Source organism: Salvia splendens, chromosome 13 (assembly GCF_004379255.2).
Source record: "Salvia splendens isolate huo1 chromosome 13, SspV2, whole genome shotgun sequence".
Classification (NCBI taxonomy): Eukaryota; Viridiplantae; Streptophyta; class Magnoliopsida; order Lamiales; family Lamiaceae; genus Salvia; species Salvia splendens.
In genome coordinates, this window is record NC_056044.1 from 13,622,661 (window position 1) to 13,639,143 (window position 16,483).

General features: G+C 42.3%; 1 protein-coding gene across 1 annotated transcript; it reads left to right on the forward strand.

Annotated features, from left to right (window-relative positions):
* The first annotated feature begins 2,215 nt into the window (after positions 1–2,215).
* LOC121760526 (protein FAR1-RELATED SEQUENCE 5-like) lies at positions 2,216–4,428 on the forward strand. Its single transcript, XM_042156181.1, has 4 exons — positions 2,216–2,984; positions 3,081–3,316; positions 3,362–4,178; positions 4,238–4,428. The coding sequence occupies exons 1-4, from the start codon at positions 2,216–2,218 to the stop codon at positions 4,426–4,428; spliced, it is 2,013 nt and encodes a 670-aa protein (XP_042012115.1).
* Positions 4,429–16,483: the final 12,055 nt, after the last annotated feature.

Genomic DNA, 16,483 nt, shown 5'->3' on the forward strand with positions numbered 1-16,483 from the left:
CTTGCATTGGTGAATGATGGGATGGGTAAGAGAACGATAAAAAGGAACAATAGGACATGCATGATAATATAAAATTATGGAAGGCTGATTGTGTTGTCGTTGACAAGGGTGATTGTGTATACGTGAGCTCGAGGAACGAGAGTTGCCATAAGTTGGAATTTGATTTGTTAAGCGAACGAGGTGGGCTTTCTTTTCAAACCTTTTTATTTTCTGAAAATATTACGTAGTGTTATAAGGGTGGTTTAACTGTTATGTCATGCCATGTTTTTGTTTGTGAGATTGTTGTCTGATGCCTAGTTCGTCTGAGCTTGCTCCGTTAGGCTATAGGGCTGTGTTGTGAAACGAATTCGGGTCTGAGTAGGGCCGCAAACCCTATCAGGCTGTGTACACTGGTGGGATCGTGAGCCGTCCTTGCTAGTCGGCCGGTCTCGTGGGCGAATAGTGTGGCCACACTTTCGTCGTACTATGATATGATGATTGTGATTGATGGAATGATGTGAAAAGTGGGGAGATAAATTGTCTAGCCAGACTTGAAATGTTTTGTGTTCTCGTGATTTTTTTTTCTTTACATATAAAACTCGAGATCACTGGTATGTATGACATAACTAATATAAACTGTTTTCGGCATAAGCCCATTGAGTACAACAAGTACTCAGCCCTGCATATTATTTTTCTTATGTGCAGGTTGAGCAGGTTGTTGCGGAGGATGTTGAGTTGGCCTAAGAACCTAGGATGCGTTGTGTCTTCATGCATAGGCGTTATCCTTGACTCTCTTTAAACCTTTTTCCGCTGCTATATTATTAACTATGTCCCAAGACTTTAAATCATTTCCGTATTGTGTTTGAACATGTATGGTTGTGTTAGGTTTTAACCAAGTAATTACGTTGTCTTTGAAAATGGTGTTTTCCGTGAATTAAATTAAATGTTTTACTTTAGAAGTTAATTGGGTTTCTTAAAGTTTATTTTCTCCGTTGCTTCTTTTAAAAGTATTTATCATGAGTCATTTCTAATTAATAGTACAATTTTAACCTTAAACTTTTTTTTAAACAAAAATGTTTTTTTTTCGTTCTGCCTTTAAGTTAATTAAGTTTCCTTTTAAAAACGTTGTCCATGCATGTTGGTCACGATCGCCGCGTTTATAGTAACCCAAGTATGGGCGGTCGTGACAGCAGTCGTATTTAGTTTTTTTGGTGTTGGTAACCTAGGTTTACGAGTTTCAATCGTTGCTCGAAGTGTAAGGGGAGGCTAAACCCTAGTTACTGTAGGTGTATGTAGTGTTTGTATAGAGTTTTGTAGTGCATAAGTTGTGATGTATCCTGTAGTATAATGCCTAGTTTAGTTTCTATAATGCGTTATTTGTGATATGTAATGAACATTTATACTGACGCGTTTAATTTAAGTTTTGCCGTGTGTCATTTTTTGGCGAACGATTCTTGTTTTCCCTAAGGGTTTGACAAGCCTAAGGGCTAGGGTGTAGTATGTTCTAATTCTAAAAAACCTTGTCCAAATACACAAGTATGAGTACTTCGTCTGCGGTTGCACATGCATAGGTATTTTTCAAAACAGTTATACATAATGTACGTATAGTGTAGTATAATGCGTTGTTTAGTTTTTGTAATACATGATTTGTGATATGTAATGAACATTTATCCTGACCCGTTTAATTTAAGTTGTGCTGTGTTTCGATGTTAGGCGCACGTTTCTTGTTTTCCCTAGGGTTTAACAAGCCTAGTGGCTAGGGTGTAGTATGTTGTAAGTATAAAAAACGTTCTACAAAAACACGAGTTGCAGTATTCGTCTCGGGCTGCACATGCATAGCGCATAGTTATTTTTTAAAATAGATATACATAATGTACATTTTTGTATAGTATAATGCGTAGTTTTGTTTCTCTAATGCATTATTTGTAATATGTAATGAATAATGTTCCTTATCCGTTTAATTTAAGTGGTGGCGGGTTTCGATGTTTGGCGCACGTTTCTTGTTTTCCCTAAGTGTTTAACAATCATAGGGGCTAGGGTGTAGTATGTACACATTAATAACAACGTTAAAAAAGAGCGCGTGTTTGAGTTATACATAATGTACGTATTATGTAATGTACATATTATTAATAATAAAGGTTTTCTTAGGTGCATTAATTGTCAGAACATGATATGCAATGTACATGTTTGCTGACCCCTATTTTTTTCTTTTCTGTACAGTAGTGGTTGTACTTGAATGTTCTCCGGGGTTGAAGCCTCTTGTCGGTCAGAAATTCCAATCCTTGGAATTCGCTTCACTTTTTACGAGGTATATGCCCACGCTGTTGGCTTTGATACGCGCAAACAAGCGATGAGGAAGGTGGATAATGTCACAACCTGGTATCTCGTTGTATGCAATAGGGAAGGTAAGAAGAAGTCGGACGAAGATGACCAGTTGAATGCCCGGTCTGGTTTCGCTATCAAGCACATGAAGTTATCTAAGCGCTGTGGTTGTAAGGCTAGTATATCTTTCAAGTTTTTCTCTGAAGAAGACTTGTCGGGTTATATTATTCGGGAGTTTAACAAGGTTCATAACCATCACATGGTTGAGTCGGAACATCATCAATTTATGTCACGTAGTCGCAAGTTGGATGATGTACATCAGAAATTCATTCTCGACTGTTCCAAGGCTAATATAGGGCCAACACTTACATTTAAGGTGTTGAAGGAAATTCTCGGTGGGTTTGACCTAGTTGGTTGCACTGTTGGGGATATCAGGAATGTTTCGTGGGACATCAAATCATACGCACATGGATTTGATGTACAAATGGTGTTGGGTGATATGGCTAAGAAGAAGGAGATGTCCGAGGCGTTCACCTATCACTACGAAGTTAATGCTTCTAACCAGTTGGTTGCACTATTTTGGTGCGACGGTTTGATGAAGAGGAATTACCACATGTTTGGTGATATTGTGGCCTTTGACTCCACGTACAACACAAACAGGTACAAGCTCAATAATGTCTATTGTACATTATAGCGCATAAATTTGTACTTTACACCATGCATTATAACCATGTTTAACTGCATTACTACTCACTTGACGTTGCATTATGCGCTATTAGGCTTTCTGATGCCACGTTACTATGTGCTACGCATGTACTGTATGATCTTCACTCCTTTCACTGGAAAGGATAATCATGGTAGACCTGTGACCTTCGCGGCCGAATTGGTGTGCAGCGAGAAAACAGGGGCATTTCCTTGGTTGTTCAGACATTTCGTCGAATGCATGGGTGTAGCACCCAAGATGATTGTGACCGATCGGGATTTGGGCATGAGATCAGCTATTGAAGAGATTCTAGTCAGCACTCGGCACCGTTGGTGTATGTGGCATATAATGCATTAGTTGGCCAGCAAGGTACCAAACAGGTTGGTGAGGGATGACGAGTTCAAAAATGAATTCAATGCTTGTGTGTGGTCGGACCTGGTTGAGCCGGACGAATTTGAGGAGCAGAGAAATAGATTGGTCGAACATCATCAACTAGAGGACATTGACTGGTTCACCACATTGTATGCGTATAGGCATTTCTGGATACCGGCGTACTTTAGGGATTTTCCTATGGGATTGATGATTAGGACTACGTCCATATCCGAATCAGAGAACAGCTTCTACAAAAATTTTCTGAAGCCCCGAGCTAACATAGCTGAATTCTACTTGAATTTCAATCACGCCATTGAATTCCAGCGAAACAGTAGAACAACGTTGGACTACCATGATGCCACTGCCGTACCCATACTAGCCACTACTCTGCCATTCGAGAAACATGCTTCCACGCTGTATACCGACAGTATGTTCAAGAGAATACAAGAAGAAATTGTAGAGGGTAATGAAAGATGTCGTGTGCTTAGATTTTCGTCCGGAGAAATGGTTGACACCTACAAGCTTGGGGACAGCAAGCGCAATGCATATGTTGTCCGCCATGATAAGACTGATGATACTTACTCGTGCGAATGCAAACTATTTGGTCGGTATGGTTATTTGTGCAGCCATATATTTTTTCTGTTTCAGAACAATGAAGTGAAAAAAATCCCGGATAAATACTGTGAAAGCCGATGGATGAAGACTCCCTTAGCTAAGGCTGTACATGGGGAGTTTCAGGATCCCCTGCCTTCCCATTCCACCGTTGACGATAGGCAAACTGTGTCTATCAGGCGATTTCGATGTTTTATGGGTTTCTTAGATGATTTGAGACCGACATTGAAGTGCTACGTGCATTCGTAGGTGGCGTCAAAGAACTTGGCAACTCTTTTCAAGCTGGTACTCCGTCAACCTCTGCCTCTGAGAAGAGGCGTATGGTTGAAGAGTTTTATGGTATGGTAAGGCCTGAAGTAGTTAAGGTCTATCCTCAGGATGCCGTGAAGACCAAGGGCCACGCCAGCAGCTCTGCGAGCCGTCTGATTTCGAAGAAATAGAATGCTATAAAGGATGCGACAAGGCCTCTTAGACGATGTAATGCGTGCGATAAGATGGGTCATCACGACTCCAAGAACTGTCCATTGGTTAAAGAGATGGCGATGGAGAAAGATACACGGAAGGGTAAAATGCCAGCTTGACTCAGGTTCGAGAAACAGAACATCACTGATTTTTTGGGTCCTAGTCGTCTTGTTATTTGAATGGTTGTCATAGTATTCCAAGTTTCAACGGCTTGTTTCTTGCATTAGATCACTGTTTTTGTTCATTATTGGATTCTATATCAGTCAATTACTCTATAACATTGAGGTTAACTCAGTGAAGTACCCATGAGCCCATTGTTACTTCGTATTCCCTACAACATTCAAAATAATGACAATTTCTCGATGCATAATGCAATGTTTTAATCAAAGAATGCACATATCTGTATCCCATATCTATATCCACTTTTCAAAAACAATGCATCACAGAACATAAATAATGTACAATTTTATTTGACTGATGCTCACAGTGATAGTTAACTAATTTAATCTCCTAAATACAAAAGTACGTAAGAAACTAAAAATCACACGCCTGATAATGACTACAAAACCAATTCACCCATATACACATAATAATGATCATAATGCATACTATATTGCAAATAATGACAATTTATTTAGACATAATGCACATCCTACAAAAATGTACTACACATACTATATTGCTGAATAATTACAATTTCTCGACGCATAAGGAAAGGTTTTAATTAAATAATGCACATATCCATATCCCTTACCTATATCCACTTTTGACGAACATATCACAGAACATAAATAGTCTACAATTTAAATTGAATGATGCGCAAAGTGATGGTTAATCTCCCAAGTACAAAAGTACCAAAAAAAACTAAAAAAAATACCTGATGTAAAGCCTAAAAAAAAGTATATTGCACATCCTAAAAAACATCACTGAGTTAATCTTAAAGTTATATAGACCTTGCATATACACAATAATTATCATAATGCACACTATATTGCTGAATAATGACAACCGCTTTTCAAATAATGCCCAGCTTAATAAACGTAATGCTCAAACTATACTGCTGAATAATGCCAAATACTCCATTCATAATGCATATTTCCAAAATCATTGTCTAATAGCAAAACGCACCTAAAAAGTTGTAAAAAACGTTCAGTTTTAAATTGACAAATCAATCAAGCTATCAATAAACCCATTAACCTCCATCACCCTATAGCCGAAACCATCACTCACTCCAGACCATAATTCTCGACCCACTTTTCGAAGTTGAACTTGGCAGGTCCCTCCCTCCAATACCTCGTTGCTTTAGACTGGTTTGCGGCACCTCTGGTGTTGTGTGCACAGGTAAGGAGCGTCTTTGCAAACTTGATTCTAAACATCTCTAAGCTTTTTGTTCCTTTTGCGCTTAGCCCGCAATCCCAATCCTTCTCCTTCTCCCCGAAGTACGTTTCCATATGGCGCATGACGTACACCCCCGTCGCCATTGTCACTACGTTGTTCCTCCATGGCAATGTCACCACATGGGTAGTGCAGCTTCGTACCAGCTCGGCCATTTTTGATTCTTTGCACTTGTGCAGTGCATCAGCCATGAACTTTCTCTACAACAAATAGATAATGTGTAACACATCAATATAATATTAATTTTGTGTACTATGATGCAATAAATCCAAGTAACCGCATTATGTACCAGAAGAGAGTGTGTGTTGCCATATTAGGCGCTGACGGATCCGTGAGGTTCTGTCAAGCTCTGGTCTATTATATTCATCTTGCCATCTGGGATATCGAAACAGACCACGTACTGATGTCTATCACCCCAAATTGGGAAGAAGAACTACACAATGAAGAACACATTAAATGAACTTGTATTTTGTACTATACAATTGATTCTCAGAGCCATAAGTTTAGAATCAAACTCACCATATCGTACTTCTCCCACTGGATGTATCCCGTGCCAAGTGCTTCCTCGAAAATGATGGTCCAGAAAGAAACAAATTGACTTTGTTCATCCCACCCTATAGGGGTGTCTACCACTGACTTTGTCTGCAATTTTGATGTGTAAATGATAAGGTTCCTTGTGAGGGAAACCTTCTATGTGCCCAAGAAATACCCAAAGCGGTGTTTGATTTCAATTTTTTTGTGTTTTCAAAGATAAAGTAAAGATAAAGAGCCTAGCCTCCAAAAACTAAACTCAAAATGGTTTTGGATGGAGTGAAAGAAGGTGAGAAGAAAGTGTAAAGAAGGAGGAATCCTCTTTGAGGACCTATGACCTCCCACAAAAAGATGTGGGCAACCCTAGGCTACTTTCACCCAAAGCAAATACTCCATTGGCTCCACATTCATGACTACACAACCATAAATGCATACCTATACTTGATTTAGCCAAATGAACATAAAACAAGCAACCTACAATGTAGGAATTTGGATAGAAATCTCACATGGGAGATGCTCTCAAAGGAGTCTTCATAATAACATTCATCAAAGTCTGCCCCTAAAGTCTTACAAAGAGGATATTTATAGTTAGGGTTGGAAACCCAAGAAAAGGGCTAAAAAACAAGGAAAACGGCTGTAAAAGTTGAATCGCCCGGCTGGGCGTTTTGGGAAAGTGAAATCGCCCGGTCGGGTGAACTTTCTGGACTGTGGACGATGCTCAGCGCACAAACGCCCGGTCGGGCGTTTTGGAGGTGTGGATTCGCCCGACCGGGCATTCCATCTGCCTCCTCCATTCCCCTCCTAATGAAGTTTGAAACGCCTTCCCGAAGCCTTTGTCTCATTGATCTCGTGACGGGCCTTCCGGGCAGCTTAAGGGGAGTCGTGGTCGGGTCAGCCCGGGCCTTGGACTTCCCGTTTGTATCATCCTCTCCCTCTTGAGAAGGATTTGTCCTCAAATCTGGGTCGTCCCCTACAAAATCAAACGGGCTCAAGTCAGCCACATTAAAAGTACAACTCACGTTATACTCTTCGGGAAGATCAATGATGTAGGCATTGTCGTTCACACGCTCTAGGACCATAAATGGGCCATCCCCTCCCGGGGCAAGCTTGGATCTTGCTTTGTCGGGAAAACGTATTTTCCGAAAGTGTACCCACACCCAATCTCCGGGGTTGAACAACATTTTCTTTCGCCCTTTGTTCACCCTTTGAGCTACTTGTTCCCCCATCTGGCGGATTCGTTCTTGCACTCGAGTGTGCACGTCTTGTACAAACTTGGCCTTCTCCATCCCACCTACATCAACCATATAAGACAAAGGCAAATCGGCCGTGGACAAGTCCAACGGGGTGAGTGGATTGAAACCATAGACAACCTCAAAAGGGGATTGTTGGGTGGTGGAATGTATGGTCCTATTATAAGCAAATTCGGCTATAGGCAAACATTCTTCCCAAGAAGTTTTATTTTCAAAAACCAAGGCACGGAGAAGAGTTCCCAATGAGCGGTTTACAACTTCCGTTTGACCATCCGTTTGGGGATGTGCGGTGGTAGAGAAAAGGAGTTTGGTGCCCATCCTACCCCAAAGTGTTTTCCAAAAGAAACTAAAAAATTTGACGTCTCTATCACTTACAATAGTTCTCGGGACCCCATGGATTCTTACAACCTCCTTGAAAAATAAACTAGCAATGAATTTGGAATCATTTGTCTTCCGACATGGAATGAAGTGAGCCATTTTGGAAAACCTATCCACCACCACAAAGATGCTATCATTTTTCCGAGGAGACATTGGGAGACCTAGAACAAAGTCCATGGACAAGTCTACCCAAGGATGTGTAGGAGTAGGCAAAGGGGTGTAAAGACCATAATTGTTAGATTTAGACTTGGCTTGCCTACACTCTAAGCAACTACTACAAAACTTTTCAACATGCTTCTTCATGCAAGGCCAAAAGAAATGCTCACTTAGTATGTCAAAAGTTTTAAGCAACCCAAAATGACCCATTAGGCCCCCTAGGTGAGCCTCCTTAATCAACAAATTTCTCAAAGAGCATGAAGGTATGCACAACCTATTCTCTCTAAAAAGATAGCCATCCAACTTATAGTATTTATCAAAAGCACCTTTTTCACAAGCTCCGTAAATAGAAGAAAAGTCATGATCATGCTCATAAAGGTCTTTAATAAACTCAAATCCAACATAATTGGAGGCACACATAGTAAGCACACGCTTTCTCAAACACACGGTATCACTCACAAGTAAAGTGCCATCATGCAAGGTCTCAAAAGGCTTCCTAGAAAGAGCATCGGCAACCACATTGTCCTTTCCCTTCTTGTACCTAATGACATAGAGAAAAGTCTCTAGGAAAACACTCCATTTAGCATGCCTTTTATCAAGTTTATGTTGACCTCCTAAGAACTTAATAGACTCATGATCCGTGTGTATCACAAACTCCTTGTGCATCAAGTAGTGTTGCCAATTCTCAAGGCAACGGACTATAGCATACAACTCCTTGTCGTATGTGGGGTAGTTCAATTGGGCTTGATTTAGTTTTTCCGAGAAGTAAGCTATGGGCTTACCCTCTTGCATGAGAATTCCCCCGATCCCCACACCACTTGCATCACACTCAAGTTCAAAAGTTTTATCAAAATTAGGGAGTGCTAGTAAGGGAGCATGCGTGAGGTCATTTTTCAAAGTACTAAACGCTCTCTCTTGCTCCTCCCCCCACTTAAACTCAACATTTTTTTTGACAAGGTGGTTCAAGGGTGAAGCTTTTGTGGAAAAATCCCTAACAAACCTCCTATAGAAGCTAGCAAGGCCATGAAAAGACCTAACCTCACTCACATTCCTAGGTGTTGGCCATTCCCTAATGGCTTTCACCTTTTCCTCATCTACCCGCACTCCTTCCTTTCCCACAACAAAACCAAGAAACACAACTTCCTCAACACAAAAAGTGCATTTAGGCAACTTGGCATATAAAGTATACATTCTCAACACTTCAAGTACATTCCTAAGATGACTAGCATGCTCTTCAACACTACGACTATAAATCAAGATATCATCAAAATATACCACCACAAATTTCCCAATAAAAGGACGAAGCACATGATTCATCAAACGCATGAATGTAGAAGGGGCATTAGTTAAACCAAAAGGCATCACAAGCCATTCATATAAGCCAAATTTGGTTTTGAAAGCGGTTTTCCATTCATCTCCCTCTTTCATGCGAATTTGGTGATATCCACTAGCCAAATCAATTTTAGAGAAACATATAGAGCCACAAAGATCCTCTAACATGTCGTCTAACCTAGGTATAGGGTGTCTATATTTGATGGTGATTTTGTTAATTGCCCTACAATCTACACACATCCTCCAACTTCCGTCCTTCTTAGGTACAAGAATGACGGGTACGGCACAAGGAGATAGAGATTCACGAATTAGACCTTTGGCAAGAAGTTCCTCGACTTGCCTTTGTAGCTCTTGTGTCTCCTTGGGGTTCGCCTTGTATGCGGCCCGGTTTGGGAGTGATGATCCTGGCAAAAGGTCAATTTGATGCTCGATCCCCCTCATGGGAGGGAGTTCACTCGGGAGTTCCTCCGGGAATACATCTTCAAATTCCTGCAACACACTTTGGACAATCAAAGTATACGGGTCAAGGTTAGTAGCTAAGCACAAATCCTTACGGACCATGAGGAGAACGAAGAGGTGATTGTTTAGTGCCCACCCAAGGTCGGTTTTACTAGCTATCAAACATTCCTTTCCCCCTCTTGTTTGTGGGTGCTCTCCTTTGGGCGCTTTTATTTTTCTCTCACCACCCCCACTCTCACTTGGCTTTTTTAGCTCACATTCTTCTACTAGCCTTTTTTCCCTATCTCTCTCTCTTTCCTTTTGTAGATGTTGGCTAGCCTCAAACACGGCACTAGGTAGCAATGGCTTCAAACGAACCTTCAACCCGTTGAGCATGTAGAAATACTCATTCGTGAAGCCATTTTTGTAGGCCCTTCTATCAAACTCCCATGGCCTCCCTAGCAAAACATGACATGCCGTCATAGGAATGATATCACATAGGATTTCTTCCTCAACTTCCCCAATCTTCAATGGAACTTTGCATTGAGCCTTCACCCTCAACTCTCCGGAGTCCCCTAACCATTGCAATTTGTAGGGGTTTGGGTGTTTAAGTACCTTCAATCCCAACTTGGCCACCAACCGGTCACACACCACATTTGTACAATTCTCTCCATCTATGATGACCAAGCACGTCTTGGACTTCACCTTACACTTCATATGATAGATGTTGCACCTTTGCTCCTTATGCTCCTCAAGGTTGGGTTGTACATTGAGCATTCGTAGTACAACCATAGCCCTTAAGGGTGTATCTTCTTCTTCGCCACTAGAAAAAGCTATGTCGGTGTCCGGGCTCACTTCTTTAGTGCCCACACCCTCCCCATCTTCTTCATCTTCCTCACTATACACGCTACCATCTTGCCCTATAACCATTACCCGTTGGTTTGGGCACTCGCGTGCATAATGGCCCCTTGCACTTGAAACATTGAACCTTCTTGTCTTCCATAGGGGCTATAGCTTTAATAGGTTGAGTACCCGGTAAAGCCTTCGCGATCAGCCTCCCTTGGGTGTTTGTATTGGCCATGTTTTCCACCTTCTTGCCGGGAGCACTCCACTTGCTAGTCCCCGTCCCTCCGGTTTGGCTAGACGCCCATTTAGCCAGGCTAGAAACCAACTCCTTACTTTGCCTCTCAAAAGTGTCGGCAAACCCAATCACCTCATCCAAGGAAATTCCCCTCAATGCCTCCACTTGCACCATGTGCTTCAAGTTGATGTTAAGGCCATGGATAAATCGATCTTGAGTCGCCTCTTCTCGCTCCTCCACCCCTACCTTGCTCATCAATGATAGGAGTTCATAGTAGTACTCCATTACGCTCTTCGTCCCTTGCTTCAAATCTTGAAACTCCCCTCGAAGTCGGAGGAAATAGGACTTTGGTACAAAGGTAGTCCTCATGAGCTCACACAACTCCGCCCACGAACCCACTTCTCCTCCCCTAACCATCATTCTCCTCCTCATTGTATCATTCCACCATGTATCCGCATTGCCACGAAACTCGGCTATTGCCACCTTCACCTTATCACCTTCCGAAAAGTTATGGAGTGAGAAAATTTTGCTCATTTGAGACTCCCATTCCAAGTAGGCCTCGGGATCAAACTTGCCGTGGAACTCGGGAAATGTGTGCTTGATAGACTTGGTGGGATCATCATACCGCGGCTCCATCTCCTCCTCATAGTTTCTATATCTTCCATGCCTACCATTCCACCTATGGTGCCCCATGTTTCCATTCCCTCTTCCGCCCATCATGTTCCCGAACCTACCATTCCTATTCCCATTCCGTCCTCCTCCTTGTCCCCCACGCCCCCCATGATCGTACCAACCATATGGCTCTTCCTCTCCATTACTCCCCTCGGAGGCATCATGATGTGTGTGATTGCTCCTAGGGGTGTTTGACCTTGATAGTCGCACGGCCTTCAAAGCGTTGAGCTCGTCGTGGAGAAAAGTTTGGTTTTCATGGATGGATGCTTGGTTCTCCTTGAGTTCCTTCAAATCCCCGAACATAGCATCTTGAGTGACATGCATTGTTGTTTGGCCTTCTTTTAGATCCCTCAAATCCGTCATAATTTTTTCCATCAAGTTTTTCAACTCATCCCCCGCCACACTAAGACTCGTGCTCGCACCCGGTTGCGGATCCCCCATCGTGGTGGATCTAGTACGAGGTGGCATTCACAATGGTACCTACAATAAGAAATAAAAATAAACTAGGATCTAGTCCTAAGGGTTAGTAAAATCCACACTCACACACACAAGAAGGGGAGATTTTAGTAATAACTCACTTCCCAATTGGTAATCCCACCCCCAATTCACTCACCAATGTCACTCGGAAAAAGGCTTAGAATATAGTGAGGGCTAGGTTCACTCACTCTCAATATCCAACTTCCTAAATGCAAGTGCTAAGACAAATCATTCAAGGTATACACATAGGCAATATAACCAAGCAAGTAAAGCCAATCAAGCATGTGAAAGTAAGGTTCAATGCCTAAGGAAGCTAACAAACAAACTTAGTTGAGCTGAAAATTTATGTAACACTTGGCTGATCTTTAGGATTTTTTTTTGATATGGATACCCAACCCCAAAATTGATGAAACTTGGTAGATAACAAGATTAAAGGGTTTAGAATGAGGGAAAAATATCCCCAATATAGCAGGTTTTCGAGAAGACCCTCGATTTTACGTTTTCCCCAAATCTGTCAAACTAGGGCACAAAACAGGGCAGCAACTTCACACATTAATTTGACCTATCAAATGATAGAATTTTTGGCTGAGATTTTTCAGGAAAATAGTTCATATATCAAGGTTCATGCACACCAAAAATCAGCTCAATCCTACAACAATTGACCAAAAAACAAGCAAAGACTAAAACAAAAGAAATAAGGAAAAATAAGGAAAAGGAAATTTCATAGAGGTTTAAAATCAAACACTTGGTAGGCACCTAGGCTCTAGATACCAAATGATAAGGTTCCTTGTGAGGGAAACCTTCCATGTGCCCAAGAAATACCCAAAGCGGTGTTTGATTTCAATTTTTTTGTGTTTTCAAAGATAAAGTAAAGATAAAGAGCCTAGCCTCCAAAAACTAAACTCAAAATGGTTTTGGATGGAGAGAAAGAAGGTGAGAAGAAAGTGTAAAGAAGGAGGAATCCTCTTTGAGGACCTATGACCTCCCACAAAAAGATGTGGGCAACCCTAGGCTACTTTCACCCAAAGCAAATACTCCATTGGCTCCACATTCATGACTACACAACCATAAATGCATACCTATACTTGATTTAGCCAAATGAACATAAAACAAGCAACCTACAATGTAGGAATTTGGATAGAAATCTCACATGGGAGATGCTCTCAAAGGAGTCTTCATAATAACATTTATCAAAGTCTGCCCTTAAAGTCTTACAAAGAGGATATTTATAATTAGGGTTAGAAACCCAAGAAAAGGGCTAAAAAACAAGGAAAAACGGCTGTAAAAGTTGAATCGCCCGGCCGGGCGTTTTGGGAAAGTGAAATCACCCGGTCGGGCGAACTTTCTGGATTCGGCGCTGCTTCTTCAAACGCCCGGTCGGGCGTTCTGGGATGGTGAAATCGCCCGGTCGGGCAAACTTTCTGGACTGTGGACGATGCTCAGCGCACAAATGCCCGGTCGGGCGTTTTGGAGGTGTGGATTCGCCCGACCGGGCATTCCATCTGCCTCCTCCATTCCCCTCCTAATGAAGTTTGAAACGCCTTCCTGAAGCCTTTGTCTCATTGATCTCGTGACGGGCCTTCCGGGCAGCTTAAGGGGAGTCGTGGTCGGGTCAGCCCGGGCCTTGGACTTCCCGTTTGTAACAGTAAATGAGTTCGTTAAGTTGCAGTAGAACATCAATTTGGTAATTAGAGTATACAAAAGTGTCACTCACACATGGCCCCGTGGAGAAAAAGAGTCTGGACACCGTCTTCGGTGCCTTTAGCTTCTCCATGTTATTAAGGTAAGAGCTCCATGTGTCTACGATGGCGGGGCTGACAGCTTTGAATGGTGCCAACGTCAGGAACTCACTTTGCACCGTTTGCTTGTAATTGTCTTAGTAGACAATGGCATCCCTGCATAGCAATATAACAAGTAAGCAAATATAGCCAATTTGACAACCAAAAACAAAAAAAAAACCGGATTGACTCATGTGTCTCGGCTGTGCTAAGGACCCAGAAGTATAGCTCCTTGTTAGTGATGTCGACCTTGGTTGTTAGTCTAACCGCCCGCTCGTTGAAAGGTGACCGCACAGCCAGACTAGCTTTCTTCACGCGGGCTGTTTCCACGTTTGCCGCCTCCTGCAAATAAAAAATATCTGTAACACAAATAAGCATCATAATCAACAAAATATAAAACTATTATTCCCATACCACTAGACCAGTCTCCTCATGGTGGACCTCCTTCTGCTTTCCTTTCCAATGCACAACCGCAGTAAGTAACGGCACCCCTTCACCGATCACATCCCCACCGATCACAATCCCCTTCTCCTTAGCCTGGGGAGGTTTCTGTTTGCACCAAGCCACGTTATGAATGCGACCACAAAATACTAGTATAGGTAATGCATAAGTCCAAATAAATAATGCATATCTCATAACAAATAATGCATAAGTCATAACAAATAATGCAAAAAAAAAAGCAACACAGTGTATAGCTACAACAATCCAGTGTACAATTAATGCTTAATTCATAACACCTAAAGCACACAACACATTAAATAATTTAAAGATTACAGAAAATAATGCACATAGGTATCTTGCATTTACCATCTACCCCACATCACATACCAATTTGTTAAATAATGGCTCAATATTTACAAGAAATGTATACTATAGTTTAGCATCAACCTTTGCCATGGCAGGCGGTTTCCCCTGCCCACGCTTAGCAGCCCCATCCTTACTGGGGTGTGCTGTCTTCTCGGCCTGACCCTATGTTGTAGCCAGTCAGACTTGTGATGTAACAACGAAACAGAAACATTGTATAATGCACTGGATTTATAGTTTTTGCACACCTTGGCTCTCTCCTCTGCCTCTTCTATATTTTGTTTTACCTTCGCAGCCTTTGTTTTTGTTCTTGCCACCTTGCCACTTCCACCTTTCCTAATTCCACTTGGATCATGAATCGTCTCACCTACTGCACCAGTCTCCTGCATAATAAAACCAACAATTAAAACAAAGCCAAATAGTGAAAACATGTGACTGTAAAAGTGTTTAGGTTTTTAACTGATACTCTAGCCTTGCTACTCAAGCCACCGACCACCACCATGTCTGACGTTGCATCTGAAGTGTGCACTTTAGTTGGGAGTTCAAGTCCGGCAACATCACCCACTGGATCAGGCATGGCCGAGCCTCCTGATGCTCTTCAATTCCTGGCTGATCCACAGCCGGGGCAAAAACTGCTCTGCCATCAGGTTGGGGAGATTCAACTCCTCCACCGCTGAAGCCTGCCTGTTGGGTTTGCTATGTAGCAAACGGGTCAGGGCATTCAAATCCATCCAACACAAACGATGTCCTTGTAAAGCTTGTTGTGATAGTCTTCTTCTTGTCGTACGCGACCATCATCTTCTCCATCTCGTCTATCCACTCTTGACTATACTCCTCTTCATCGACCCTTGCCTGGGCCAGCGTTGTTGCGATGTCTATCCACAGTTGCCCGCCTTATAATTTCCTCTTCCTCCAGCAATCTCTCCTTGTCTATTCGGGCCTCTAACCTCCCTGTCCCGAATTGGTCGCGCTCCACGTCCTCGCGTTGCCTTAGGGTCTCCGCTGTCCACCCTTTTATTGTCGGCCAGGTACGGATGACGCGCCTCCGAATGTAAACCACGCGGTCCACATAAGCGCATTGATATTATTATGCAAACAAAGTAACTGGTCAATAATGCAAATTAAAATACACATAATGCATGATATGTATAGTTATAATGCAAAATATAAAATACGGAATGCATGATATGTACAGGTTTTAGTGGCAGTCTTAGGATTCTATTTTGGATTAAATAAGCAATGAATACAAATTATTAGGTACTGCAGTTTCTTATTCACTTACCACCAGGAAATGTATCGGCCCGGTGAACACCACAGTTTGTCCGTTTGCCCAGCTGGGGTGAGTGGCCTCGAGGACGGACAGCAACGTAACCACACCAATTCATATTCCTAATCTCGTCTACATCGTCGATGAAATGGAGAATTTTTGGCTTGCAGTGGCCGTCGCTAGGAGTCTCTATCAATGCATTCTCGAAGGGAACATGAAGAGCTTCTTGAACTCTTTCCCACCATCAACTTTAGCCATCATGAGCTGCGAAATATCCTTAAGGGTCATCTTAAAGCGACCCTTCTGACACATCTCGGCCACCATGTCGTTAAAGGCGAAGTTCATTTGTTTGTCCACCGGTGTAGGCCCTCGTGGAAACCCCAACGTCAGGTGGACGTCTTCCTCGTCTAGAGTCAGGTTTTCACCGCCCGTAAGCTGAATTTTGCATCGGGCTAGATTTAGGGCGTTCAACAC

Bases quoted from the DNA above. Each gene is read 5' to 3' on its own strand.
- LOC121760526 (XM_042156181.1), top strand. From the start codon at position 2,216: ATGTTCTCCGGGGTTGAAGCCTCTTGTCGGTCAGAAATTCCAATCCTT. The intron at 3,317-3,361 runs GTCAGCACTCGG...ATAATGCATTAG, and splicing joins CAGCTATTGAAGAGATTCTA to TTGGCCAGCAAGGTACCAAA. The intron at 4,179-4,237 runs GTTTTATGGGTT...GTGCATTCGTAG, and splicing joins GTCTATCAGGCGATTTCGAT to GTGGCGTCAAAGAACTTGGC.